Raw genomic sequence first — 26,806 nt, 5'->3', positions numbered from 1 at the left:
GCGCGTCTCTGGGCGCTGTAAAAAGTCCTTTGTTATCTGTGTCTAGACAGCGCGCCAGCGGGGTATTTGGTCTGCGTGAGGGAGAGAGATCTGACAAGGTTGAATTCATTTACCGGCTTATTTAAAGCAGAATTTCAAAACACTTGCTCATAAACTGTTTTCGACCCAGACGGCCCCAGCCTCCCCCTGGCCCACACTGGCTCTTCTTGTTTCATATCATTTTTTCGCCTGTTTGGGCAGTTCGCGCGGGTTGCAGCCGGTGCCCCGGCGAGGAGGAGACGCGGGGTGACCGGCGGCTTGCGGCTTTTTTTTTTTTTTCCGTCTTTAATTGTCCTCTTTAGGACTGTCTAGACGCCCTGCAGGTGGACATTCGCAGGGACATGGCTTTTCCCTCTGGTTACGGGACACGACGTGGGAAGGTCGCGGCCGCCACCCCCTCTAACCATTTGACCGCCGGCCCCTTCCCCAGACTGTCCCCAAACTGTTCTCGGGGGCGACTCTTCCCTCCCTGAAATGAAGCCACTTTGCCTCCCGGCAGCGTCTTCGTGTTTATAACACATTTTCTGGACTGTGCTAATTTTATACCATCACCAACAAAAAGAGAGAAAGTGACATTCCAGCCGTCGTCTCCTGGGCGGGTGGGCAGAAGCCCCCTGCACCCCTTCCCACAACTTTCTCCACTTCTTACCACTTATGCATCCCCCCCCCCTTTTTTTGGTGGTATCCATAGAACAGCAGAGGTTGGCTTTTGAAGGATGGAAACATCAGGGCATCTTGAATTGGGCCCAGGGTTATAGTTACACCAAACAGATGCATTAATTCACTTCTTTGCCATAGAGACTGGATGATCGTCGTGGGGTGGAAAGGGGGCAGGCGGTGGGGCCCGGGGACTGCCGCCATCACCCCCTCTCCCCCCGCAGCCCCCCTTTGCCGTCCCTACAGGAACTGAACCTGCAAATGGCATTGCCCTGGCCGCCACCGGGAAAGTGGGCCACTCCGGCTTTCTCCTGCCTCTGTGATATGGGGGGGATGCTTCTCCATTCCTTCCCCTGGAGGTGGCCACAAAGTCTGTGGATTTAGGAAATCAAGTTGAATTACGGCCCGGCTGTGTTAGGGCCACGGGCAGGGGGCCGACGTCAGAGCTGCCTTCTGAAGCGGGGGCTGCAGGACGGAGAGGCGGAGAGATGGTGTGTCCCCCTCCCCCCAGCTCCTTGAAAACTATTGTTGCTGCTGTTGACCCGGCCTCAGAGCCATAAATTTCCACCCTCTACCCAGCAGTCATCAATCTGCCTCCGGGTTCTTCGTGGTAGGGGACACAGAAGGTAGGAGAGGGTTGGGGGCGGGCAGCCGACCAGATGTCCCCTGGGATCCTGGAACCGCATCTCATTTCTGCCAGGCCACGCAAATCCAGGGTATCAGTCTGTTTCCTTGGGGGCCGGTGGGGAGGGATTGGGAGTTTCATCGGCAGGAGAGGGGACACGGAGAAAACACGTCTCAGCGTGCTGGGCTTCTTGGCCCGATCCTTTTATTGCTTTATTCCACCCCCCACCCCAAAACAGATCGAACCCACAAGTCGGAGCAGTGTCTTAGGCTGCCGTTCCCATCGTGCCTGCATGGGTGTGTTACCATTACGGGCTTTGTTTGGGTCCCTAAACGAGCTGTGGGCTCTTCCTCATCTTGGCCTGAAAACCTGGAAGGCGGAAAGCTTGGAAGGCGGAGGCCGGGGGGCCGAGCACGTCACGCCTTGTGTCACACTCTGAGCTCTGCTGTCACGGGGGCTTCCTTCCACTCCCCCGGACCATAATGTCCATCTTCATGGAGAAACATCCAAAATGAAGAAAAGAGGGCCTTTCCGGAGGAGAGAGAGACAGCAAAACAGCATCACCAAGTTGGGCGTGTGGGGGGACACGCTGATGGCCCCACTCCGTCCACGAGGTGCCCCGCGAGAAAGGGCCTTAGGAAGGATGGGCTCTTCAGGATTGGAATTGGGTCTGTCTGGGAGTAATTAAGGGAAAAATGATTCCGTTAATCCAGTCACCAAGCTCCTGTGGCCTGGAGAGATGAGGGGGTCCGCGTCGGTACTCCCTCCAGAACTTGTCCTTTCTCCGCACATTGGGAGTGTGCTCTTGGCTTGCTTTTTTGAGGGCCCTTTTTTGTTTTGTTTTTAAGTCATTGATCTTGTCTCCTGGTCTTTTTTAAAGACCAGCGGAAAACCCCCCTCCCCTTAATCAGAGCAGCTTTGGCATGTGCAGGGAGCCTTGACCCTGGCCGGCCCCCCAAAGCATGTGCCTGGCCCGGGTGCCCCAAGAGCCCGCCACTTGGGGAATGAGATTTCAAAGTCTGCTTTTCCGAGCGCAAATCTGGGAGGCCTGATTCTTCCCTTCTCTGAAGAGCTGGAGAGGCCGGGGTTTCAAGGCGGCCTGGGTGCGCAGCTTCTATAGGAGGCGAACTGCTGCTCATTTGTCAGGCAAAACAGATGTGGCGGGGAGACAACATCTATTTTCATAATTCGAAACAAATCTGGTGAGCCGCCTTCCTTTTCAGTGGGGCCCGCTCATGCAGAAAGCCCCACTCCCGGCAGCATTTAGCAGAAATATTTATAGCTCGTTGGTTGAACTTGCTTTCCTCCGGGATGAGCTCGTTTTTTGCCGGCGGCTGGGACCGGGACCATGGACTCTCCATAGGTAGTAGGTGCCCTTGCAGGAATTCAGGGATTTGGTTTTCGGTTTTGTTTTCATTTTAGAAAGGGAGGAGTAGGGGGGGCGGTCCCAGCCAGTCAGAGCTCATCATTGGGTCCTCTCGTCTTCCAAGCCTGGGGGCTGTTGGCTGAGGGGCTCTGTTTCCCGTCATTGGTGGGGGGGTGGGGGCAGATGGTGGCTGGGCTTGGAGAGACACCCCCCTGTCCCTCAAGCAAGCAGCTGGCTCCTCCCACACTCAGGAAGACCCAGGACCTGGGTTCCCAGTCGGTAGGGGCTTTGCTTTTGCAAGGGAATTTGGGGGTCATCCCCCATTTTATGGAGAACACTGAGGCTCAGAGAGCAGCAGCGTGCCTGAAGCCATGCAGTGAATTGATGGCAGAGGGGGTCCCCCGCCTTGGAGACAAGGTCCAGAAATGACTCGGACTGTCCAGATCCTGCTCGAGCCTTCGTCCCTGAGTGGAGCTGTTGTAACCTCCGGCTGAATGCAGCTGCGTGAACGTGAATGTGCAGGTTACACCCGGACAGAGGGCAGGCCTGGGTGCGGGGGAGAGGCCGTTACCTGCTCACCCATTAGCTAGTGGAGCTCCTTGACTGGAGGGGCTGGGGGCGAGTGGAGATGCTTGCCCTCGAGGAGCTCAGACTCCAGTGGGGAGAGGACGGAGACGTGGTTTCAGATGCTGGTAGTGCCAGGGAGGAGGAGGAACGGGGTCATATCAGTGTGCCTGGGGGTCGGGGGTTCTGGAGGCTCTCAGAGGCTGACACATACCCAGGACGTGAGGGGAGGGATGCAGACAGTGGGAGGCCCTGGGGCGGAGGGTCTCGGAGAGGGGAGTTGAGAGGGGCACCTCTTGGCTGGCTGCAGATCCTGGGGGAGGTGCTGCCCAGACTTAGTCCCCTGATCTATAAGACGACGGTTGATGCAACAGTGTGGAAGTTTCTGGGACAGCTGTAAACGATACAGTTACGCAAGATGCTTGCATCGGGGACCTGGGTGCAGAGTGTTTGGAGATCTTCCTATTCAATTTCTTGTAACTTACGTAAATCTACAGTTATCTAGAAGAACGTTCCTTAAAAAGAAAATGAGGTCCGGGAGGGTCCTTCTGCTTCTCATTGCTGGGACCACCCTTGTTGTCCTGTCACTCCAGTCAGGAAAACCTCGGATCACTTCTCTCTCCTTGTCACCTGCGGCTTGTACGAGTGGAGTCCGGGGGCTCTATTGCCCTGGCAGCAAGGAGGCCCAGGTGGGGGGCCGGGGTCCCTCGGGGTCTGGGGCAGGCCACTGGCCTGGAGGGCGTGGGGGATCCCGGTGGCAGCGGAGACCTCTGGAGGCTACGGTTTCTCATGACCCCTGCGGGGGTTTCTCTCTACCCCCTGAGCTGGAGGGTACATCCTGGGGAGTTGGCGGCAAGTGCGCCTCCTCGGCCCTGCTGGCACCTGGGCGGATAGGACTGACCCGTGGCAGCCCACATCGTGGGCCCGTCTGCGGTAGAACCTGGGGTGGACAGGGGAGCCCCGGCGCGGGGCTAGCAGGAAGCCTTTTAGCCAGAGGACTGGCAGGGAAGGTAACCCCGCAGAGTTCCCCAGCCAGTCGAGCGTTGCCATCAGGGGCTCACTGGTGCCACCGCAGCTCTCCCAGAGACGGAAGGCACTTGGTCCCCAGGAGGCCCCTGAGCTTATGGCCTCCCGTGTATGTGGGTGAACGGGCTCCTGGATAGTGACTGCCCTTGGCACCAGACGCAGCAGCTGGGGGTGTCACAAAACCTGGATTTCCTACAGGTGGACCGTCCCATCTCAGAAACCCTCTCCCCCTTCTCATGGGTCGGAACCCCACAGATGGTTAGTTTCTTCTCCTTTCTGCGGGGGTGGGGGGGAGCGTGGGCACGGGGCCTGCTGTTCCTCCTCGCTCACTCGTACTCTTCCCATGAGCATCCATGAGGCGCCTGCTGTGTGCCAGGTGTTTCTGCCGAGATCGGGCGCAGTTTGACGGCTCCAACCCGCGGAAAGGTACAGTTAGTGCCTTTCCCCAGAGTCTGTGCTTTCAAATCCGGTTTTTAGGCTGAGTGGTTTTATTATTCTTCAGACCAGTCGCGTGTGATGGAAGTCTTTGCCACTGTCTCTAGACGGGGGCCAAATCTGGACTCTCTTAGCGCCTGATGTTGCTTCTCAAGCGGGCCCTGGGCACTGGGCACCGTCTGCCCTCCTTAGTCTCAGCACTATTGACATTTGGGTGGGACCATTCCGTCCCGCGGAGTGTCCTGGGCACTCTGGGTGTTCAGCAGCATCCCAGGCCCCGGACCCCCGAGATGCAGGCAGCACGCCCTCCCTGTTGGGACATCTCCAGATGTCTCAGGACCTGCCCTTGAAGTCGCTGAGCGAGGGTGGGCAGGCCTGGTGTCTCTTCGCCTATCAGATCCAGGTGACGACAGGACACCCCACCGTGGCTGGTTGGGGACCTTGGGTGATAGAACGCATCAAGAGCTCTTCACGGAGGCCGGCAAAGCTGTGGCAGCTGAAACTGCCCGCTGGTGCGTCTGATGGGCAGAAGTCCCTCTGTGCGCTCCTCTGACCAGGTTCCTGGGGTGTCGGGGGGCTCTGCCCTGCCTGCTAGCACCCCCTTGTGAAGACGGGCAAGGCCCTGGTGCCCACTCTCTGGGGGGACGCCTCTCACTGACCCTGCTCAGGTACAGTGGTGCACCAGACCCACGCCCAGGGGACCAGGAGGCTGCCCCCTGCTCCTGGCTTTGCCAGAGTCGCTCTCTCTCCTCTCTGGTTTGTCCTTATTGCATGCAGCCCGCACTGGGACTTCAGGCTGCCCCCGCAGAGATGGCTTCGGGGGTTCTACACTGCTCAGTGTGCCCGGCGTCCCCCCTCTTCCTCCCTCTTGCACTTACTCAGTTAAATACTAGGCTCCAGCGGTTTGCTTTTGCATCCGGGAGTGCAGCTACGAGTTTGCTAGAACAAGCGACCTGTCCGCTCAAGGAGGGAAAGCCTGACAGAGATGGGTCGGTCCGAAGCAGGGCGCTTCTAAGAAATACGGAATCCTGCAGGTCGGGGACCCACTCCTGAAAGACTGATTCAGTCTGGTGGACGTGGGGGACGCAGGGCTCAGGGGCTCACGCTCGCGAAGCTCCCACGACAGCTCTGACGCGCGGCCTAGTTCGGAACATCACATTGGACAGTGGTACCTGAATCATTTGCACACTCCTTTTCTGCCTTGCCCGTGAACATGACACACATTCCTACCTCAGGCCATTTGCATTGGTCATTTGTTCAGCCAGGTGTGTTCTTCCCCCAGCCCTCCCCACCTGGCAGGTCTCAGGTCACCCCAATACCCCATTCAGGTGACCGTCCTTCCTGGGCACTCTGCTCACCACCCTCTCGTACACCCTGCTTAGTGCTGGGAGCGGTTGGTGCTTATTTGCGTGTTTGCTCGCCCATCCTTGGGCCCTGTCGGCGGCACAAGCCCTGTGGGACCAGACGTGTGCTTCTGGCCAGCTGGCACAGGGCTGATGCGGCCCTAGATGTGGAGGGACAGGCCCCAGCGTTCCCGGTAGGCGGACTCCAGCTCAGTCCAGGTTTCCTGAGAAGACAGGTGAGCGGTCAAGCGGCCTTTCAGAAGACACTCAGGTGTCTTCGGAGACGCCTGTACAGTTGGAAGGTCCCTGCAGCCCCTGATGCCTCCGTGCCTGAAGCAGCCCCTTGCAGCAGTCACTGTCGCTGGCCATACATTGACACTTGACTTGGGGATGCGGTGACCCACTGAGACGTTGTATTGGGGATATTTGATGATATTGGGGTGCCATAGTATTTTACGTTGGGAGAACCCAAGCTGTTCTCCTTCCCCTTGGCCAAGAAGCCAGAACATCTTTGCCCTTCGCTAGGGGGAGCCACTAGCAGCCGGTGCTTAGAGGTTATTTAAATTCTTTTTTCTTCGTTTCTAAATTTTAAATGGCATGTTTAGAATTTAATCTTCAAACCTGGGAGCCAGACCTGCAAGTTGAGAGATGACAGCGAGAGATGGTTTCGTGTGGCTGGTTGCAGCCGCCAGATGGCAGATGCTGTGAGCGGGAGACGGGAGGGAGGCCGGCAGAGGGGAGGCGGCTTCTGTTTCGGCTCTTCCTCACCCCCCCAACCCCCCAGTGCAGCAAAGCCCCCTCCTAGTGCCAGGCCTGGGCCAAGCCCTGGGGAATCCCTTGGGGCTGCCGGCCTTGCCCTCCGCCAGGGCAATGCTAGGGCCCCAAAGGACAGGGTTCCCCTCCCCCCTTGTACTTTTCCCTTTTTAAGAAAACTTTCCGTTTTGATACAATTGTGGATTTGCAGCATTTGCAAGACAAAATCTGGAGAACAATCGTGAACGTGGCACGCGGCTTCCCCCCCCCCCCCGGTGGTAAGGGTGTGCGGAGCTGAGGTACAGTATCGCAGCCCGCAGAGCGGCATTCGGTACGCTCCGCCGACCTCACGGTCCCGTGCCCAGCTGACCTGCGCTCATCAGAGCGAGTGTGTTCAGCTCTGTGCCGTGTCATCACACGTGTAGGTTCCAGCGAGCCTGCCCCATCACGAGGACCCCCTCCCGCCTCCCTCTGTGGCCACACCCACCTCCCACCCGTTCCGTCGCTAACCCCTGGTGGCACCCTGTCATCTCTTCGTCTCTGTAACGTGCTTCTGAAACGTTACATAAAGGGAACCGTGCAGCGTGCGGCGTTTCTTGGCTCGGATGGTTCTCCGCAGATCCCTCTGGTTGTCTCATGGATCCACAGTTCGCCCCTTTTCTTGGCCAGTGGCGTCCTTTGAGGTGGGGACGCCACAGTCAGGGGAGGGCGTCACCTGTTGAAGAGCAGCTGGGTGGGTCGCACTTTGGGGCCGTTACAAGGGCGACTTCTGCAAACACTCAGGCATGGGTCTTTGAGCAAGCGCAAGTCTTCCTTCTTGGGATCCAAGCCCAGGAGTGTGCAGCTGCGTGGTCGGTAGTTGCACATGTAGGTGTGAAAGACCCTACTTTCCGTCCACACCCGCGTACCCTCTGGCCTCTGCGGAGAGATGAGACTCCCGCAGGAGGACCTCGGTCGTGAACGCCTTCCTGCTGCAGGTGGTCACTGTGAGCCGTGTCCTGGGCCAGGCAGGGTGGTCGCCCCTGGGGAGACTGCAAGACCAGCATCAGCAAGGGCCTTCTCCTGGAGCTCACTTGCTGGTGAGTTGAAGTCAGTGATGAGCAGGCAGGCACGTTCCTGAAGGAGGGAGTCGCTCGTAGTAGCCAACACTCACCTGGCGTTTCTACATGCCACGGGCTTTCTGGTACCTTACGATCCTCGAACAGGCCAGTTTGGTGGGGCTGTCATTCACCGCATGGTGCAGATGAAGAAGCAGAGGCACAGAGAGCTAGAACGAGACAGAACTAGGAAAATCCAGGCCCTGTCGGTACACTGCATTGCCCCTTGTGGCCGACACAGGCCATCAGAGGATGCAGAGGTAAGAGGAGTCATGTATTTGGAATGGGGGCATTTGGGAGGCCTCCTTGACATGGTAACATGGAAGGCCATGTGAAGATTCCAGGACAAAACTGCACGTGCAAAGGTCCTGGGGTAGGAACAGGAAAGAGGCCCGTGTGGCTGGAGTATGGTGAATAAGGGAAGAAGGTGGGAGGTACAGAAAGGAAGTTGAGCAGGCCTCCGTAGGGTTCTAATCTGAGCGTGAGTCAGTACTTTGATCGATATTTTTAAAAATTGCTCTGGCTGCTGTATGCAGAATAGACTGGAGGAGGGGAGTCCGTGTGCCATGGAGGAAGTGGGATACGGGGAGGACACATGGGTGAAGTGAACCCTTTGGTCTTGAGGGATGACCCCTGGGTGTCCTGCAGCTGTTCCCTGAGAGGACAGAACCCCCCGCCAGCCACCCACCTTGGGTGTTTGCAGCCAGACCTTGGGCTGCCGTGTAGGTCTGTCTCCCAGGGGATTTTTCTTGTTGTTTCTCTTCCCCCTGTCTCCACACTAGCTGTCATCATACAAATTGAATTTACGTGCTCAGTATCAGCCACTCCAGATCACTTAGTAAATGAGCACTGACATCTTCGTAGCCCTCATGCCTTGCCCGGTCAGGTGAGTGGCCTGCTTTTTAATCTAATGGGGGCCACCGTTTATTATGCTCTTGCTGGGTACCGGCTAGTGTTGGTAGAACTCATATACCTCTGCTCGCTCGGTTAGTCTCCACAAGCCTGGCCAAGTTATGCGTTATCCATCTTTCTGATGGGGGAAACTAAGGCACTGGACCAAGTGACTGCTCGAGGGCCCCCGCAGAGGGTGTGGCAGCGTCCGATTTGAATCCAGAGCTGGACCACTCGCCTCCCACCGTGTTGCCACGTCCCTGCCTCAGAGGGCAGAAAAGGCACCTCTGGGAGCTCCTTGGTCGTACCTCAGTGTTCCCAGCTGTTGGGATCTTCCTGCTTCTGGAAGGTGCTGTTTCAGAAGGAAATGATACTGAGGTGAGAACGGCCTCACCTGTGGGGTGGGGACGGAAAGAGGCGGCTGGTGCCTGGGAGGCTTGTAACTGCCCCCTGGGAATGTGTTTTGACTATCGCCTGAAAAAGAAAGAGGAAGAGCTTGTCCAGTCACAGAGAGAGTTCTGGCAGATTTAGACCCCAGACTGTCTCCCTCCCTCTCTCACGTGTGCACGCACGTGCGCGCACACACACGCACACACGGGAAACACCCAGAAACACAGACACCCGAGACAAGCACAGAGGTGACCACAGATGGGAGACAGGTCCATGGATAATCTCAGACACCCAGCCTCCCAGACCCTCAGAGAGAAGCAGGGCCTGACATTTGCCCTCCCACCTGCTTGGGGCGGGCTGGGGGGTGGGGTGGCCCTGCGTGGGTGACATCACTCTCCCCACGTGAGCTCCTCCCAGGCTCAGGCCCTGTCCAGCCGTGTGGTCCGTGCAGCAGACCACGGTCAGCGTGTCCAGCCTTGTTTCCTAGAACCGCCCCGCAGGGCCACGTGAAGTTGTGGGAGTGAGTGAGCTGGGCGTCTGGTTCTGCCCCGCCCAGCCTCAGCTCCCTTGTCCTTAGTTTACGGGGACACAGGACCAGGGCGGTCCTGGAGAGCTGCGGGAGGGGGCGGTGAGGCCCCAGAGACCGGACACGGGGCAGGCGACGCAGCAGGTGCACCCTGGGCTGCCGTCCCCTCCTGGTTAGAAGGCAGTAGGAGGCTTTCGCTTCATCACCCGTCTGTCCCACATAGAAGTCCAGCCAGGTTTACCGGGAGCACGGATTCGAACTGTTCTGCCTCGGAAAGGACAAGGCAAGGTAGGATTTCAGGTGCCTCCTGCCTGGGAGCAGCTCGGCTCTGGGGTGGGCCTGGCACATGGCAGGGGTACAGGACGTACGTGTCACTGGAGCGAACGAATGGGAAGAGCCCCTGGTGTCCTGCATAGAGGTCGAGGCCCGCCTGCTGACTGTCCTGTGCTGAAGGGGTGCCTGAGGGACAATGTCTCCCTCGGTCCGTCCCCAGCCCCCACCGCCGGACAGCTGCCGTCCACAGCTGGTAGCAGAATTCGCCCCACTTGGCTCCTCTACCTGGTGTCCTCTAGTCAGCCGGACTTGGTCTGACAAAATAACCACCGTCTGGGGGCTTGAACAGAAATATATTTTCTTTCTGTCTTGGAGGCAAGAAGTCCAAGTTCACGTTGCCAGCAAGTTCAGGTTCTGGGGGGAGCTCTCTTGCTGGCTGGGAGGCGGCCGCCTCCTGTGTGTCTCCACACGGCCTCGTCCTTGTGTGCCACACAGGGAGGAAAAAGGAGCTCTCTGGTGCCCCTTCTTACGAGGACACTGACCCTGTGAACCCGGGCCCCTCCCCCCACGACTTCCTGTAACCTTCCCTCCTTAGAGACCATCTCCAAACACAGCCACACTGGGAGTTAAGGCGTGGCCCTAGGAATTAGGGGGAGAGGGGATGGGGCACAGATACCCAGTCCGTAGCCCGAGGCCTCCTTCTGGGCCAAACAAAGGATTTGGGAAGCTGCTGGACAGGCTCTCGTGCTAGGAGCAGTCTCCTGGCAGGGTTCACCGGGAGCCATTTTTCCAGGGAGTTCAGTTCCCAGGTTAACTCCAGGAAGGAGGTCCCAGATGGCCATGAGGGCTGGAGGTGGAGGAAAGAGAGAGGCGCGTGATGCATCCGGGTCTACGCCCGGAGCCCCCGCCCGGCTCTGGAGGTCAAGCTCCTTGGTGCTTGGGTCCTAGATTCTTCGCTGCCTGAGAACCATGGTGGCCCTGACACCATCAGTCAGGGGGACCCATGGTCCCAGGACAGTGGCCTAGACTTGGCGGCACAGTAGTAGGAAGCGGACGTTGTTCTGGGGCAGCCAGGGCCGGGCTTGACCTTGGCCATTGGGCTCCCTCCCTGCCCTCGCCCTGGGTGAGACCCAGAATAGCTGGGCTCCTCTAGTCTTGCCGGGAGGGAGCCGTTGACAAGTGGCCACAGACCAGTCGCAGTGTGGCCCCCGGTCCCGAGAGGCTTGGAAAGGGCGCCTGGGCTTCCGTCCCCTCCCCTGGGGCTGCCATCCCTGCTCCCGTCGGGAAACACCGGGCTCTCGAAAATTGGTCATTGAGAGGAACATCTGCTGGTTTTCAAGGAGCACACGGTGCCCTGTGAGGGGCCAGGGCGAGCGGGAGTGACGCTGTCAGCCGCACGCGGGAACACAGACGGGCGCGCGCCTGCCTGAGTTGTTCCTGTGTGTTAGGATTCTAAGAGTTAAAATGATCAACGTTGGCCATAAACACACAAACGTATGGAAACACAAAGAAAAGAGCATGGTCTCCCTTTTTCAGAAGGAGTCATGTTAAACGATTTGATGATCATCCTCATTTTTTTTTTAAATATTTTATTTATTTGACAAAGATCACAACTAGGCAGAGAGGCAGGCAGAGAGAGAGGAGGAAGCAGGCTCCCCGTGGAGCAGAGAGCCCGACGGGGCTCGATCCCAGGACCCTGGGATCATGACCTGAGCCGAAGGCAGAGGCCTTAACCCACTGAGCCACCCAGGCGCCCCGATCATCCTCATTTTTGATGTGGAAGTGGGTCCGTGTCGTATTTGCTGCTCCTGTTTCAGGATTTCTCCTTGAGAAACTGCCAACGTCCTTCCAGCAGCAAACTTAGATCAGTGGTTTTCGGCCCGTTTTCTGCCCCTGCCCCCACCTCCCAGGGGACGTTGGGTGATGTCTGGAGGCATCTTTCATTGCCACAGCTTAGGGGTGATGGTGTTACTTGCTTCCAGTGGGGAGAGGGTGCTGCGAACACCCCCTGGGGCCCAGGACGGCCCCCACAGCAGACGGTGTCCAGCTCGAGACGTCAGTCATGCCAAGGCTGAGAAGCGCAATGGTAGATTTATGTGTGTTCTGAGTGGCCCCATGGGGTCCCGTAATGTGATGTCCCAAGGTTTGTTTGGTCTCTGATTGTTTACTTTTTTAAAAAGGAAAAAAACAAAACCCTCCTGAGATATCCTCCTACATACTTGCTCTCCAGCCTTTGTGCCTGTTTCCGCTGGATGCAGTCCTGAAGGTTGAACTTGCTGGGTTGCAGGGTAGCGTGCGTCCTCCAAGAAGACCGTGGCCATCAGCACTCCCGCCGGCGGACGGACTCACTCACCCGTGCGGCCCACTCCCCGTTTGCTTCCTGTTCTCCTCAATTAACAGAACGCGTTTGATTTATTCTAAATCACTTTCCATGGCACTTCCAGCATGTCCAGTGGCAGAAACCATTCTCTCGCCGTGAATTCACTCCATTCTGCCAATAACTCTCCAACGGTGATTGATATTTTGCTGACAGTGGGTGTTTAAAGATGTTCGATGTCAGTGACAATAGAAAAAAAATCTCATTAGTTCTCTCCATTTGGATAATAGCGAAGAAAGATAAAAGGCATGGCTTTGTCTTTTCTGAGTGAAGGAGCTGGGGGTCAGGAGGCTTTGCTGTCCCCGGGGTTCTCATGCGTGCTCTTAGCCCTGGGGCCCCCCATTGGGCAGCTGCAGGCTGTCCGAGGCCACCCCCAGAGGGTGACCTCGGGGCATGGGGGGTGAAGCCCCAGAAACACAGAAACAGATGAGGCTCTGCATTCCCCTGCCCTCTGGGGCAAGGGGCGCTTTACCCCCTGGCCTGAGTGATCCTTCTGCCACTAGGACAAGACCCCATACCAGTTAATAGGAGACCTCCCCCCAGCAGGATATGTGGCTGGATTGGCAGCCACTCCAGGGACAAGGGTGTCCTTTTGGCATGTGTATTGCCGAGGACAAGGGAGGTGGACCAGGCTCACACCTTTCCCTTGTGCTGGAGGCCACTTCAGCCTTTCCATCACCTGGCTGACTCTCTCCCTTCCTCCCTGGTCACAGGGACATCTGCATACAGCACTTCCCTGCTGGGCATGTCCCCCTGCCCCCCCAACCCCCACCCCACTGCCGGGCTCCAGAGCACACCACTGTCTCCCCCTGATTCTCCCTTGTCTGGCTGCCCTCTGGCCAAGTGTGTCTCAGGATGGGCATCCAGGACTCTGCCCTAGACTCCCTCTCGCCCCCTCTGTGGGTCCTCCGCAGGGCAGCCATGCCTGACCATCTTGTTTCGCAGGTGTCTTGCTGGTCCCCGGTCCGGGCAGACACAGCTGTCGCCCACAGACATACCTATGCGTCCTGAGTTTCACTTTTATTTTAAAACATACATGTTTGCTCTCTTTCAAACAAAAACGGACACATCCTATCCGGTGGCTTCTCTTTCATCTGGCCGTCTTTGATGCCAGTGTACACAGATCGGGGGCTGTGGCTTCCTGGGGTTGTGTCGGCCCCCTGGGAGGACATGTAAGTGGTTCCTGGTGATTTTTGCCCTTCTGTGCAAACCGGCGGTGCCGTCTTGACACTCACCTTTGCCCACGAGAACAAATATGATCAGCGTATTTCTTGTGTACTGCATCACGGGAAGGTTCTAGGTGCCGGGGACGGGGGTAAGCCGTCCTCTTGGGTGACAGTGACCTAGTAGGGAGAGGCCGAAAGGAAATGGTTAGATCACAGATAGCATTGCAGAGTAATGTTCTGATGAAAAGGAAAGCAGGCACAGGGCATAGGGTCCTGGGGCTTGGGCAGAGCCCTGTTCCAGACAGGGTGCCCGGGGATGCTCCCGGAGGAGAGGACATAGCAACGGAGGCTGGAAGGTAAGGAAGGGAGCCAGTGTGTGCATGGTAGCACTTTCCCAGGTAGCAGTAAGGGCGCATGCAAAGGCCCTGAGATGGGGCTGTGCTTGCTGGTTTTATTGACCATGTGGCTAGAGCACTGTGAGCACGAGGGAGAGTCCCAGGAAAAGTGTACGTGGAGATGAGTGCTCAGAGTTGATATGCCAGGTCGAGTGTCCATGCTTGAAAGTTCCGAGAGCTTGTTGGTTTCCCTCTACATCCGTGCTCCCCATTCCTGCTATCCGTGAGCGACAGTGCTAGCCGGGGCGACCCACGTTGGTGAGCCTTCGCCAGCCACAGTGGAGTCAGACTGCCCCAGCCCGGGGTGTGCGAGGAGTGGGGGCAGGCGTTCCCCGGGCCCGCAGGCCTTGGTTCGAGGGGTTCTCTCCCGGAAACGTTGGCTTCAGGTTAGCGGATGGAGTTCTTGCCACGGCCATGGGAAAAAGGGCCAAGGTGGTCCCTCTGTTTTTCTCCCAGATGAGGACATTGAGTGATTTGCCTGGAGTCACGGTAAATGCCAAGACTGGGATTCGAACCCAGGAGTCGTTGGGTCAGACACGCTCGGAACCAGTCTGGGATTTTATCATGACCAGGAGTGCAGGGATCCCCAGCCTGCTCGCCCTCACTAGCCAGCATGTGACTTTCCTTGAGGCCACCAGACAGCACCAGACAGTATCACAAGGCTACGCGTTGGGCTAACGGGTGCCAGACGCCCGACTGCACGCTTGGCACAGAGGAAGCACTTAGGAGCGGTTCGGTCTGTTTTTAAAAACGAGAATACTGGCCGAGATTTGCTGCCCACCTCTCAAACCTCAAAAGAAAGATTCATTTTTTCCCTCCTATAAACGGTCTTACCCTAAGAAACAAATGTGCCGTTGGGGGGTGTTTGAAATGGCACCAGGAGCGATCAGAAAGTTACTCCTTTGACGTCTGGTTCAATTTTATTTGACATTCTAGGTAGGGAGGGAGCTGGGTCCTTATTCAAATGCAGGGGGGGTCGTTGGGGGAGGGGGGCAGTAATGATGTGGCTGGAACCCCAGGCAGGCCGGGGCTCTGCTGAATGACAATGAAGCCCGCCCCAGTGGGTCTCATCCAGGCAGGTCTAACAAGATTAGATTTTCATAAATTTCAGACAGTGCCAATTCCTAATTCCTTGGTGTGCGGCCGGGAGGCCAGACAGGGCCGCCTGCACCGGCTGCTTGTTAACCAGGAAGCAAACTGGGTCCCCTCCACTGGGAGCAGACACGAGGGGGGGAAGGGGGGTGGCGGGGGGTCGTCTGATCTGGAAACCTCCTGTGGGCTGGCGGGAGCCAGGTGGGCTCTGGCCCAGCTCTCCGGCTGAGGGAAGAGAAATGAGGTCCAGCTCCCAACTGCTACTCCGAAGATTAATCAATCGAAAACTCGGTGACAGTCACACTCACTTACTAGGACCTGTGCGGGGGGGCGCGGGGGGGGCGTGTCCTCTTGCAGTGCAGTGTGTAGGAATAGCACGTTTCCGCCCGGTTCTGCACGCTGTCTGCAGCTGGGAAGTGGCCTAGGCTCCTGGGCTTTGTCCCGGTCAAGGCTCTGTGCACCGAGAACACAGGGCCATAAACTTGGTTGCAAAAGAATTCATCTTTACCTTAAGTAACCGGGTCAGGAGCACAGGCTCCAAACTACAGAGGCCTCAGCGGCCCCTGCCACGTGGTCATCGGTGGAAACCACGGATGTCCTATCGCACTGAAATCTGCCAGGTCCTGCTTAATGCCGTACTGTCCCCGCGTCACAAAAATAATTCCGTATGGTCTCGCCGTATCGCCAGTCTGGTCGAGAGTTTGATAACTGTTTCTAATATAATTGGCTTCCTTCTTAAGCCACAGTTTTATTTAATTTTAATTGGATTTTAATTTAAAGGCCATATTCTGAGAGAGCATCCTGGCTTCCCCGGTGGCCGGCACTCCAGCTCAGGGAAGAGGAGAATCGGGCGCGGCGTGGATTCAGGGCCCTTCTCCCACCCGGCTTGCGGCGGGGCAGGTGCTGCAGCCCGGAGGGTTGTTGTGGGAATTGAGAGAGGAAGTCCCGTCCTGGCTGGCGCTTGGCGAGCGTATAGCAGCGGAAGAGATGGGAGCTGTTAGGGTCTGTACTTGGCGCCATGAGAGGTGCCCAGAGCTCCCCTGAGTGCCTGGTGTGACCTTCCTGACTATCCTGTGATTTTCCTCCACTTTAGGGAGGGAACGGGGGTGGGGATGGGCACCACCTGCCGTAGATATTGGCCGCGTGGACCGCTTGGTGGGTGACGCTCTGGGCTGTCCCGCCCCTGCCTGGCGACCCGATCCATTCCCCATGAGCCCTTTGCCGGATCCGGGGCGTTTCTGAGCTGAAGGTCGTGTTCTGCACCGCGGGGTGTGGGGCCGCTGGCTGAACCGAGCCGTGAAGGCCCGGCCTGGGAGTGCAGTCCTGGGGCCGTGGGTTGTGTGGCCTCTGGCCAGCCGTCTCCTGCGTCAGCCTCCTTCTCGTGGTCTGTAGAGCAGGTGTGGAGTGTGAGCGTGTTTGTATCTGCTTCACAGAAGGATGGTGAGGCTTCACCAAGGCACTGCCCGTGGGTGCATCGAGGGGGCACTGGTGCAAGCTGCCTCCGGCCGGGGTCAGGCGGGCTGAAGAGGACCTGAGATGGGCGTGCGGACATCTCAAAGTGACTGTGTCTGTCTCTGGAGGAGAAGACAAAAGGGAGGGTCAGGCTACTCGGAGGAGGCAGACGAGCCTGTTAATTTGAAATTATTCACCAGGAAAGAAGACGCCAAATTAAATTAGAGTGACCTTACTTTGCATGCAGAAGATGGGCTTGGCCACCCCCGAGAGCCTGCCGTGTCTGTCACGCACCCCAAGGGGGAAATTAGGAAGAAAAATGGCAGAGCCGCTCTCCCTGCCCTCCCCACAGCAAGCAGGCCCGACGCCCAGAACACAGTGAGGGAAATGTGTTTCTTTCCCGACGACTCCTGTTGGCGGCCAGGCCCTTGGAGCAGGAGCAGGAGCAGGACAGGTGCTCCTGAGTCCCTTGTGGCCCAGTGTCTGGCTGTCCCCTGGGGTGACCATATTGGACTGACCTTGCTTCCAACCCCCACCCTGCAGCAGAGGCCAGTCGGGCGCACCCGGCCGGGCAGTCGGCTGGGCAAACCTCTCAGCATCTCTAGCGCATCGGCCTGATTGAGGGGTGTCGGCAGTTGTGATGTGGGGACAGGGGAGCCCGCTGTTTCCTGTCCCTTCAGAGCTCTTACGTTGACTGCATCTCCCCAACACCGGGTCATCCCTGGGGCTCTCGGAGGTCCGCACGCCCAGGATCACAGCGGGAGCTGGCAGGTGCTCGGGGTGTGCGGAGGGGAAACTGAGGAATGCTTTGGGAGAGCCGCAGGAATTTAGTCGAACGAGACGGCCACGGAGGCTCGGGATTGAAGGCCCAGCTCGGCTCTCCTAGGTCTGGGCATCCCTCCTCCCTGCGTCTCCATGTGCTCGTCCGTGTGGGGAGGCGGGTCCGTGCGGCCGTCGTCGCCGTCGGGATCATAGGAAGGTTCCAGTGACTGTGCTGAGGTCGGGGACCAGCCCGTTCGCCCCCTCTTGCTCCGTCCTCCTCTGTCTGTGACCTGGCTTTGGCCGTGACTCCTGCGGTTACAAGAGACCTGAAAGCCAGGGAGGAGGGCGGCCAGCGGTAGGAGCCACCCCTCTGAGCTCGGCGCTGGGCCTCTGGTCTGTGTGCAGGCAGAGGGGACATCTGTCAGACTGAAGGAGCTGAGGCGGCATCAGTGTGGCCCCCTGTCTGCCCTTAGCAACCGGGTCCCTCGGGCTCCTCGAGTGACTGGAAATCCCCAGGCCACCGCCCTGCAGGCTTCAGCCTGCCCAGGGCTTTCAGACTCTTCTAAAAAAACAAAAAACAAAACTCCTGAATGTGTTGCCAGTTAAAGGCCAGGGAGCTTCACAGACGGTTCCTGGTTCTGGAGAGATCGGGAGGTGTGATGCTTGGGGCACCGACCTGTTCATGGCTGGGGTTTCTGCGAGTCGCGCCTGCCTAGGGAGAGGAGGCCGCGGCAGAGGGGCAGAAGCCTGAGCTGCGCAGCGGGGCCCAGCAGACAGCCCAAGCCGGTAGAAAGGAGGCAGCCGCCGCCCGCAGCTCTGTTCTTGGTGGGGGGATGAGGATAACCGGGGGGGCGGGGGGCACATATGGCCCGCAGTTGGCCACCTCTGCAACAGCTGCTTTCCTGAGACCTTTGCTGGAGAAGCGGGTTCTGTCCCCCAAAGGTGGTGCCTCCTGGAAGAAGCCCCCTGAGGGAAAGTGCACGGAGGTGCTGTCAGCGGGACCAGATCCCCCCACCCCACGGCCAAGGCCAACACAGCCAGCCCAGAGGTGTGCCCTGCCTTACGGGTTGTGTGAACCAGCGGCTGGCTGGGGGCCTCTTCTGGACCCCTCCGCGCCCCCCACCCGCCCATGCCGCTGGGCCTGGGGCTGGGCTGGGCCTGGAAGATCCGGCCCAGCCCCGCTTAGCGCGCTCTGTGTGGGCTTACAGGTTTGGGCTTTCCTTGTTTCGCTGTCCAGGGGTGATGGGAGCCCCCCATTAATCCCAGTCACGGAAGGAGTGCTGAGTGCCGAGCGTCGCATCTACACACCACCAGCCGGGCCCGTAGCCTCCTTCGACCTGGGGAGGCTGGGACGGACCGGGAGGCGAGGTCCCGGCCGACACCCAGTGGGCCCAGGACCGCTGATGCTGCTGGGGCAGGGCTTAGGGGCCCTCGGGGTGCCCCTCCTCTTCTGGGCCTACACCCAGGCCTTTGGCTTCCCGAATGTAGCCTAGAAATCAGTCATGGTTTCTCTTTTTCTGAGTTTTCCTGCCCCTTCAGCCTTGTGGGTTTCCTGGGGTTTGTGGCCCAGGGCCCCGGGGTGGTCACATTCGTGTTTTTGGGAGTGTTGTGCTCTTCTCTGGGGGTGATTCTCTCCCAGGAATGTGCTCTCCTGCCCTTTTGGCCAGGGCTGGTGGGATCAGGAGGGCCGTGGAGGGCTTGTCCACCCCCATGGGCATGCCCGGGCCGCGCCCGCTGCCCCTTTGCCATCTGGCTGCCTCAGCTGCTGTCTCCCTGCTCCCTCCTGGGTCCTGGAAAACACCAGGGGAGGGCCGGGGCCTGGGGCTGGGACAGACAGCCGGCCGCACACCTCCCTTGTCCAGGCTGCTGTGGACAGGGCCCTGGAGACAGCGGGGGGAGGGGCCGAGGGGAACCCACCACCCTGATCCTGGTTGGGGTGAAGAGTGCATGGGGCTGAGGGAGGGGCCTCGTCGGCCCCTCTGAGGAGGGAGGGCGTAGGGGTTGCACAAAGCAGGCCTGTGTGTCCCCTGAATGGACAGCTTTATCCAGGGCCCTAACAGACAGGGCCCTGCCCTAGGGAGCCAGACCAGACTGCCCAGGCGCCGGACCAGCCTGTCTGGGGAGGCAGGGGGTGTGGCCGCTGTGGCCGGGTCCGAGGGCCTGCCCGCGCTCCTGCAGGAAAGTGCGAGTGTCCCCCAGCGGCTCCATCCAGGCCGGCCCGATCCGCTGCTGGCCAGGGCCCAGCCTTCTCAGATCCCAGGATCCGTCTCCCCGGAGTCCCTGGCCAGGCCGCCCTCCCTCCTGGGCTCTCCAGGGCAAGATGGGACGAGGTCCCACCTGGGAACCAGAGACAAGGCCTGGGCTCCAGGTTGAATTCCTGGGTGCACAGGAGGTCGTCCAGTGGACAGTTGCGTGGGGGGAGCCAGCAGCCCAGGACCGTTGGGCTGAGAGCCTGTCACTGGACCTCTGCACCTTGCTGTCCTCGCCTGTGAGATAGGATGATGGAAGTGTCCCAGATGCACACGCAGCCCTGGACAGGGATTCTCAATGCTGCGGCGTTGAGCCGTCGTTCTTCGTCGTGAGGTGCCCTGGGCACTGTAGGAGGCCCCAGCCACCAGATGCCCGGAGTGCCCGGTGTGACAGTCGGCAGTGTGCCCAAAAATTGCCACATGTCCCCTGGTGGGCACTCAGGCAGCTTGATGACAGCAGTGGGTGTGAGCCGGTCACAGGCCAACTCTGGTGCGGTTGGGCCAACACAGAACGTGGCTTGAGAAGGTGGTGCCCCGGGGACCTTCGTGGGAGGAACAGGGTGGCCAGGGCTTTGGAGAGGATGTTGGGGTGGGGGGTTCTGTGTGGAGAAGCTTCCGCTGTCTTGAGAACAGTAACGTTCGCACATAGGACGCACTGCTTCTCCTGCCGGAAGCCGCAGGGAAACCGAAGCAGGAAGGGCTGGCCCTGCAGGGCTGGAGTTTGGGTGGGCCCAGCGGGGCGGCCAGAGCCCTTGACGCAGCCGGACCTCATGCTGCCTGTTGCTTTCCACTCCGCACCCGCCGCTAGCCCGACTCCCCAGCCCTCTGCTGCCTGCCCCCGCTCCCCCGCCCCCACCCGCCCCCAACCCCCAGCTGCAGTTTGTCTGTCTCGGAGGAGGAAGAGCTGAGTCAGTGGCCCTGAGCTTGAACCTGTGCCCTGGGGAGCCCTCAGCTAATTGCTTGTTAGCAGTGGGTGTTGGGGGGTGGTGCCCCGGTGGGCAGCCGTGGGTTGGGGGAGGCTGGCGGGGCTTGGTCCCGGCACTGCTGGCTGCTGCCCTGTGCGTCGTGTCACCACCCAGATCCGCGGCGGGACCTGGTGATTGGCGTCGCGCCCGCTGCTGGGGGGCCCTGCTGGCACCGACCGCGGCCAGCTGCGGAGCCGCCTCGACAGGGACCCGCACGAGTCAGCAGAAACCGCCCCGGCTCTGGCAGGATCAAAATAACCTTCTTCCTTTTCCAGCACTTGAGGGTTTTTCCGCCTTCGAGGGGAAAAACAAAACAACACCAAAAAAAAAAAAGGAAAAGAAAGAGAAAAAGAAGGGAGAATGGCAACACATGCAACCCCAGGACGGGGTTTTTCTGAAGCGTCTCTCTGGAGGGCTGGGGCGTCTGCGCGCTGTCCTGTCCTGTTGTGGGTGTGGGGTGTGTGTGGTAAACGTGTCCGTGCGTGGGTATGTGAGGTGTGGGGGGGTGGGTTATCTGTTTGTATGTATTTTGGGGAAGGTGTGTGTGTTGGGGTGTGAGTGTGTGTGTCTGTGTGTGTTGGGGTGTGAGTGTGTGTCTGTGTGTGTCGGGGTGTGAGTGTGTGTGTCTGTGTGTGTTGGGGTGTGAGTGTGTGTCTGTGTGTGTTGGGGTGTGAGTGTGTGTGTCTGTGTGTATTGGGGTGTGTGTGTCTGTGTGTTGGGGTGTGGGGGTGTGTGTCTGTGTGTGTTGGGTGTGGGGGTGTGTGTCTGTGTGTGTTGGGGTGTGAGTGTGTGTGTCTGTGTGTATTGGGGTGTGAGTGTGTGTCTGTGTGTGTTGGGGTGTGAGTGTGTGTGTCTGTGTGTGTTGGGGTGTGTGTGTCTGTGTGTTGGGGTGTGGGGGTGTGTGTCTGTGTGTGTTGGGTGTGGGGGTGTGTGTCTGTGTGTGTTGGGTGTGGGGGTGTGTGTCTGTGTGTTGGGGTGTGGGGGTGTGTGTCTGTGTGTGTTGGGGTGTGTGTGTCTGTGTGTGTTGGGGTGTGTGTGTCTGTGTGTTGGGGGTGGGGGTTGTGTCTGTGTGTGTTGGGGTGTGGGGGCGTGCATGTGTTGGGATGTGTGTGTATGTGATTTGGTGTGTATGTTTGAAGGTGTGTGTGAGATAATGTTCAGGTGTGTGAGTGTTGGGGTGTGTGTTTGGGTGTGTTTGTGTTTCAGTGTCCGTGTGTGAGTGTTGGGGTGTGCGTGTGTCCGTGTGGGTGCTGGGAGTGTCGGGGTGTGCGCGTTGGGGTGAGTGAGCGTTCTGAAGGGCCGGGCCCTGCGCCGGTGGCCGCGTCGGGGTCCCACGAGGCTCACGTGTCCCCCGTCTTGCAGCAGAGCTCGAGTTCGTGGAGATCACCGTCATCGTGGTGGTGGTGATGGTGATGGTCGTGGTGATCACATGCTTGCTGAGCCACTACAAGCTGTCCGCGCGCTCCTTCATCGGCCGCCACAGCCAGGGCCGGAGAAGAGAAGATGCCCTCTCGTCGGTAAGCGCCCAGGCCCTCCCGTCCGCACCCCGAGCTCCAGGTCAGCGGGATGCCCCTCAGGGCAGCGCCCTGGGCTTCTGGGTCCGGGCGCTTGCAGGAACAGGAGAACGAACAGGAGAACGGCCGTCGGCGGCTGCCGGGGAAGCTGCCGGGCAGATGATGGATGAGGCCGTTCGGGGTCCAAGCCCGGTGGGACCTCAGCCCACAGCCCTGCCGCCTCGGCCCTTCCCTTCCACACCCTGCAGGCATCCGGGCGGGGGGCTCACGGTGTCTCGACACGACTGGTCACCCTGGAAAGGCCCTTCCTTCCCAGCTGCACTGGGCCTGGCCATGTGCCCTCGGACCAGTCCCCAGTCCGTGAAGTGGGGCATCCGTTGCCCTTCACTGTGAGAGAGACGCACGAGTCTGTCACTCGCTGGGGGACTCGGGGCTTAGCACGGAGCCAGCGGCGGGCACTGCTGGCCACGGGCAGGTGCTTCCCGGCACTCAGTCGCTTGGCCGTCTGTGCAGCACCCGCCTGTCCATTCGTGTATCACCGGACAGATGCTTAGGGAGCAGAGGACCTAGAACTCTCGCAGACGCTGGCAGGAAGGGCTGCGACCAAGCTCCAGGGGGCGGCCGCCTGGGGGCCAGGTCCAGACAGACAGAAGCAGACAACATCGAGGGTTCTGAAGGGAGCCCAAGTGACTGTCGCCAAGAACGCCAGAGCGCTGTGTTTGGCCGGGACAAGCCTCTCAGGCCGGGCTCTGAAGGAGGAAGGGATGGTGGTTGGGTCCAGGCAGGGGAGGACAGATGCTGCGCTGGAAAGGGGTCCTCGCTGTCAACGTAATGCTGCATTTTGACGTGTTACTAGAATTGCGAGCTAAGTTGGGCTCCTGGAAGCCCCAGAATGATCACCTCGAGACCACAAAGTGGGGGCCCGGCCGGGTGGGAACTTGGCTTTCTGCCGCTGGGAGTGCGGGGGCCCCTCACTCACCGCCCCCCGTCATTCAGCAGGTGGAGCGATGCAGGTGCAGGGTTCCCCCCCAAGGGGTTTCTGCCCCCACACAGGCGGTGCGTGATTTCACCAGCTGGCAGCTGTCTGAAGGGCAGGCTGGGATTCGCAGGGAGAAGGTGACACGTGGGTGGCCCCGGGGCTGTGGGCCCGACCCCATCTCCCAGCCTGTGAGGACAGCGACAGAGCAGGGAGCTGGCATTGGGCCTGGCTTCCAGGGTCTGGGGGACACCTGGGCTGGGTGGCGGGGCCCGGAGTCTGGGCCTGAGCCGCGTCCTCAGCAGGCTCGGGCGGCTCCGCCTGCAGCAGGTCGTGGGCCGCGGTGCATCGGGCCGGAGCTTCTGCTTGTCCTCTCCTCCCTGATGGGGACACGGCGGGGCCCCGAACCTGAGGCTCAGCATGGGTCCGGAGGGCACTCGGTGCCGCTTCTCTGAAGGAATCTGTCGCTTCCAAGGCCGGGGCTCACGGCGTTTGTTGGCGGTGACTGTTGCCGAGTGACGGCACCACCTGCTGTTCCCGCACACACCGGGGCCTCCCAGCTCCCGGCCGCCCGGAAACCCCGCCCCGCGGGGGGAGACCGGGGCCCAGACAGGTGGGCGCGTCTGCCCGAAGCCCCGCAGCTTGTGAGCAGCAGTGTGCACGGCCTGGGCCGCTCCGTTCGGCCTCAGATGCTAGGGCAAGGGGGATACTGGGAGCCAAGGAGAAGAGCTCGCCGGGTGGCTCACACCCAGCTTGGGCCTCTTGCCCCGCCGAGCCTCAGCCCGTCAGACGGGTGGACTTGGCCTTTCTGCGGCCTCCCCCAGGGGCGTGGTCACGGGGAGGACGATGCTCGCCCGGAGGGCTGGGGCATTGGCACAAGTTCCAGTGTGCGGGATCCTGGCTGCCGCCGGGGCCGGGGAGACAGCCCTGTGGGCCGCACCTGGTGCCCAGACGGGGGTTCCGGTTCCAGCCCTGGTTCCCGGACACCTGGAGCCAAAGGAGAGTCCCCACCCCCATCTACCAGCCACCTGCCGGGGCCCGCGGGGATGCCCGGCTGGGTAAACACGGAGCCTCGTTAGGCCTGAAGGAAGTGTGGCAGCTCCCTTGGGGACCCCCCGCCAGACAGGGTGCATCAGAGGACTAGTCTCAGGGCCCTGTGACCTCCCGCAGAGACCCAGACCTGGCCGCTGTCAGCTTGGGGCCCGGCCTGTCCCCGGCATGACTGTCCTGCTTCGGTTCCTTCTCAGGGTGTCCCCATTTTTTCATCTGTCGGAGAATGAGGCTCAGGTGCAGGTACGCCACCGGGCCTAGCGTGTCACTCTCCCGCCCGCCACACTGTACTGCGTAATGGTGATCTTGCCACCACAGTGGCGCAGAAGCTGGGCCCGAAGGGGCTTGTCCTGGGGTTGGCGGGGGAGGGGAATGTCCCGTTCCACCCGGACACAGGGAAGCAGGTAGCCAGGTGCCGCCAAGCCCCACCCAGGAAGCCTCCTGCTCGTTTCTGGGCTGCTCCGGGGTCCCTGAGTTTTACTTTCAAACATGAAAGGTGAGTTCCTCACCTTCGCAGCTGTAATTATTCCCCCAAAGCTTATGCATCTTGAGCAGCAATGACCGCTTCACCAGTAGCGCTCTCGGAAGATGGTTCGTGTGTGAGGCCTGCTCAGCGTGGGGCAGGGATGGATTCGGACTGGAGGCTGAGTCAGGGTCTTAGATGGGGGTAACCCTCTGTTCTCTTTGTCCCCAAATAGCCCTGGCATGGGTCTCCCGCTTCGCACATGGTTTCTGTGTGCGCACACAAGGCTTCTAAATCGGGTCCCGGGCAGCCAGTTGGACATTGGATTACTATACAGCGGGCCAGGCCCATGCAGGAGCTGAGACACCATGAGAGTCTGGGAGGCAGGGTGGTGGTGGGTGGTTCCCGGAGGGCTCCCTGGAGGAGGAAGTGTGACGAGGCTGGTGGATGGTTTGGGGCTCCACAGTGGGGCTCCTGGGGCATCCATTGATGTTTTCTTAAGCTTCCTGTGTGGTGCCAGGTAGATAACCGCTCTGTTAGGGCTGGGAGTGGGGGCTGTGGTGGGAAGGGGTTGTTGGCCACGTCATGCAGACCCTGGGACAGAGGGACTCGTAGGCAGGAGTGTATCTGGGTCACACTTCGTCCAAGCTGGCCTTGGCTTTGTGCATCCCACCCCAGGGCTCCTGACCCTGGTGAGGAGCAGGTGGGTGTCCCCATCTGCTTTCCTGGCCCACACATGGACTGTGCCAGTGGCCCGACTGGGGGCTACGGAGCCTGCCAGGACCGGCCTGAGCCCGAGTGGGTCAGGAGGCAGGCAGGTGAGGGTTTGAATCCCAGCACTGCCTCTTACCGGCTGGGCCCACTCAGCTCTCAGCTAACCGACCTCAGCCTGCCTTGGGGGTTTCTTGGGAGAAATGAGATGGCGCTTTAAAGAGTGCTTAGTGCAGTGTCTGGCACCTGGGCAGTGACTGAAACATTACCAATACCAGTAACGAAACGGCCTTCGATGAGCACCTGAGCAGCGAGGGTGCCTGTCTGCTTGCTAAGACCTAACGCTGGAACGGACTAGACTCCCGTGAGTCTTTATGGGGTGAAGTGCATGCTTTCCGGGTGGGGCAGTTTGGAGAGCCCCAGAGCCCCCTAGTGGCCGTTTAGGTAACGGCCGTTCTCTGGGCAACCCGTGCGCCCCACACCCCCCATTCACCTTTGGGCCCCACACTGTAGGTGAGAATGTCTTACCTGGGAACTCCCAAGAAAGCAAGCCCCCAAGGAAGCGTTTAGGGTGATAGATACGTTATTTTGATTGGAGCGATGGATCTCTGGTGTAGACCCATGCCAAAACTTAACCAAATTCCGTACTTAGAGGATGTACAGTTTATTGTATCTGTTACATCGGTGGAAAGCTGTGAAATTCAAAGACATCCCCCTCCCCCAACCAGGGCGATCTATCACCACATAACCCACATTGTGTGGGCTTCCCTCTCAGACAAACTGATCCTGGCTTGGGGGTCCCCCTTCCCTGACCCTTGGGGCTCTCCCCAAGGCCTGAAATCTACATGGTGTGCCGGCGTGTCCCCGACCCTGAGCCCATGTAGCAAGCTTCACGAGGCCCGGCGCAGCAGTCCTGGCGCATTCCACCTTTGCCGACCGATGGAATCATTATTTGGGGGCAGAGCAGGCACGTGAGGGCACTTGGCTTGTCTCATTAACCAGCTTTGTCCATATTTCTTCCACCTGTGAACGGGACTCCTGATACACAGGTGGGACTGAAAAGAGATAAATACAGAGACAAGTTGATTACAGATAGAAGGGCTGCTGGGAAGGAAGTTAGCCCACGGCGGGGTTGTTACTGGGGGGGCGCTCTTTAAACAGTGGTGTCAGGGGAAGTCTGCGGGGCTGGCCGGGCAGCAGCATGGCCCGTGCAAAGGCCCTCGGGGGCATGCATAGCCCGTAGCTGGAGAGCACGTCCACATGGCCCCCAGCACTTCCATAAAGTCACAGAGGGCTGCGTGCACTCCAGGCATATTCTACCTTGTGAAAGTTCTGGAAGTTAAGTAACTTTCCAAGGTCGCATTGCAAGCACGTGGGCCAGGTCACGGCCAGGAGGGCTAGATCATGCCAGGCTTCCTCATCAGCCACTTCACGAGCTCATTCGGACCTATTCGAAGGTGCAGGGGAAACTCCTGGAGGGTTTTGAGGAGGGGCCCACAAATCAAATGTCTGTTCTGGAAAGTGTGGGTGGGGGGATGAATTTTCAGGGGACAGTGCGGAGGACTGAGAGATCAGTGACAAGGCCGTTGTGGTCCTGTTTGAGAAATGGTGGGGACCCAGGCCAGGGTGGACGGGTGGACAGGTGGGGT

At 59.5% G+C, this 26,806-nt stretch overlaps 1 protein-coding gene across 4 annotated transcripts in view; it reads left to right on the top strand.

Annotated features, from left to right (window-relative positions):
* PMEPA1 (prostate transmembrane protein, androgen induced 1) overlaps positions 1 to 26,806 on the top strand; it is a 54,656-nt gene that overhangs the window by 23,088 nt on the left and 4,762 nt on the right. For 2 of the 4 annotated variants that reach the window (XM_045980802.1, XM_045980806.1), the window contains exon 2: positions 21,806 to 21,960. In XM_045980802.1, the coding sequence (XP_045836758.1) occupies positions 21,806 to 21,960 (155 nt within the window). Of the gene's footprint in view, positions 1 to 20,788; positions 20,901 to 21,805; positions 21,961 to 26,806 lie in introns of those variants that run through there. The other 2 variants (XM_045980805.1, XM_045980804.1) reach the window with 2 other exon arrangements.

The sequence above is a fragment of the Meles meles genome, chromosome 16, assembly GCF_922984935.1.
Source record: "Meles meles chromosome 16, mMelMel3.1 paternal haplotype, whole genome shotgun sequence".
NCBI classification, from domain to species: domain Eukaryota; kingdom Metazoa; phylum Chordata; class Mammalia; order Carnivora; family Mustelidae; genus Meles; species Meles meles.
Note: the sequence above shows the minus strand (reverse complement) of the source record. Positions and strands in the feature narration are given on the sequence as shown.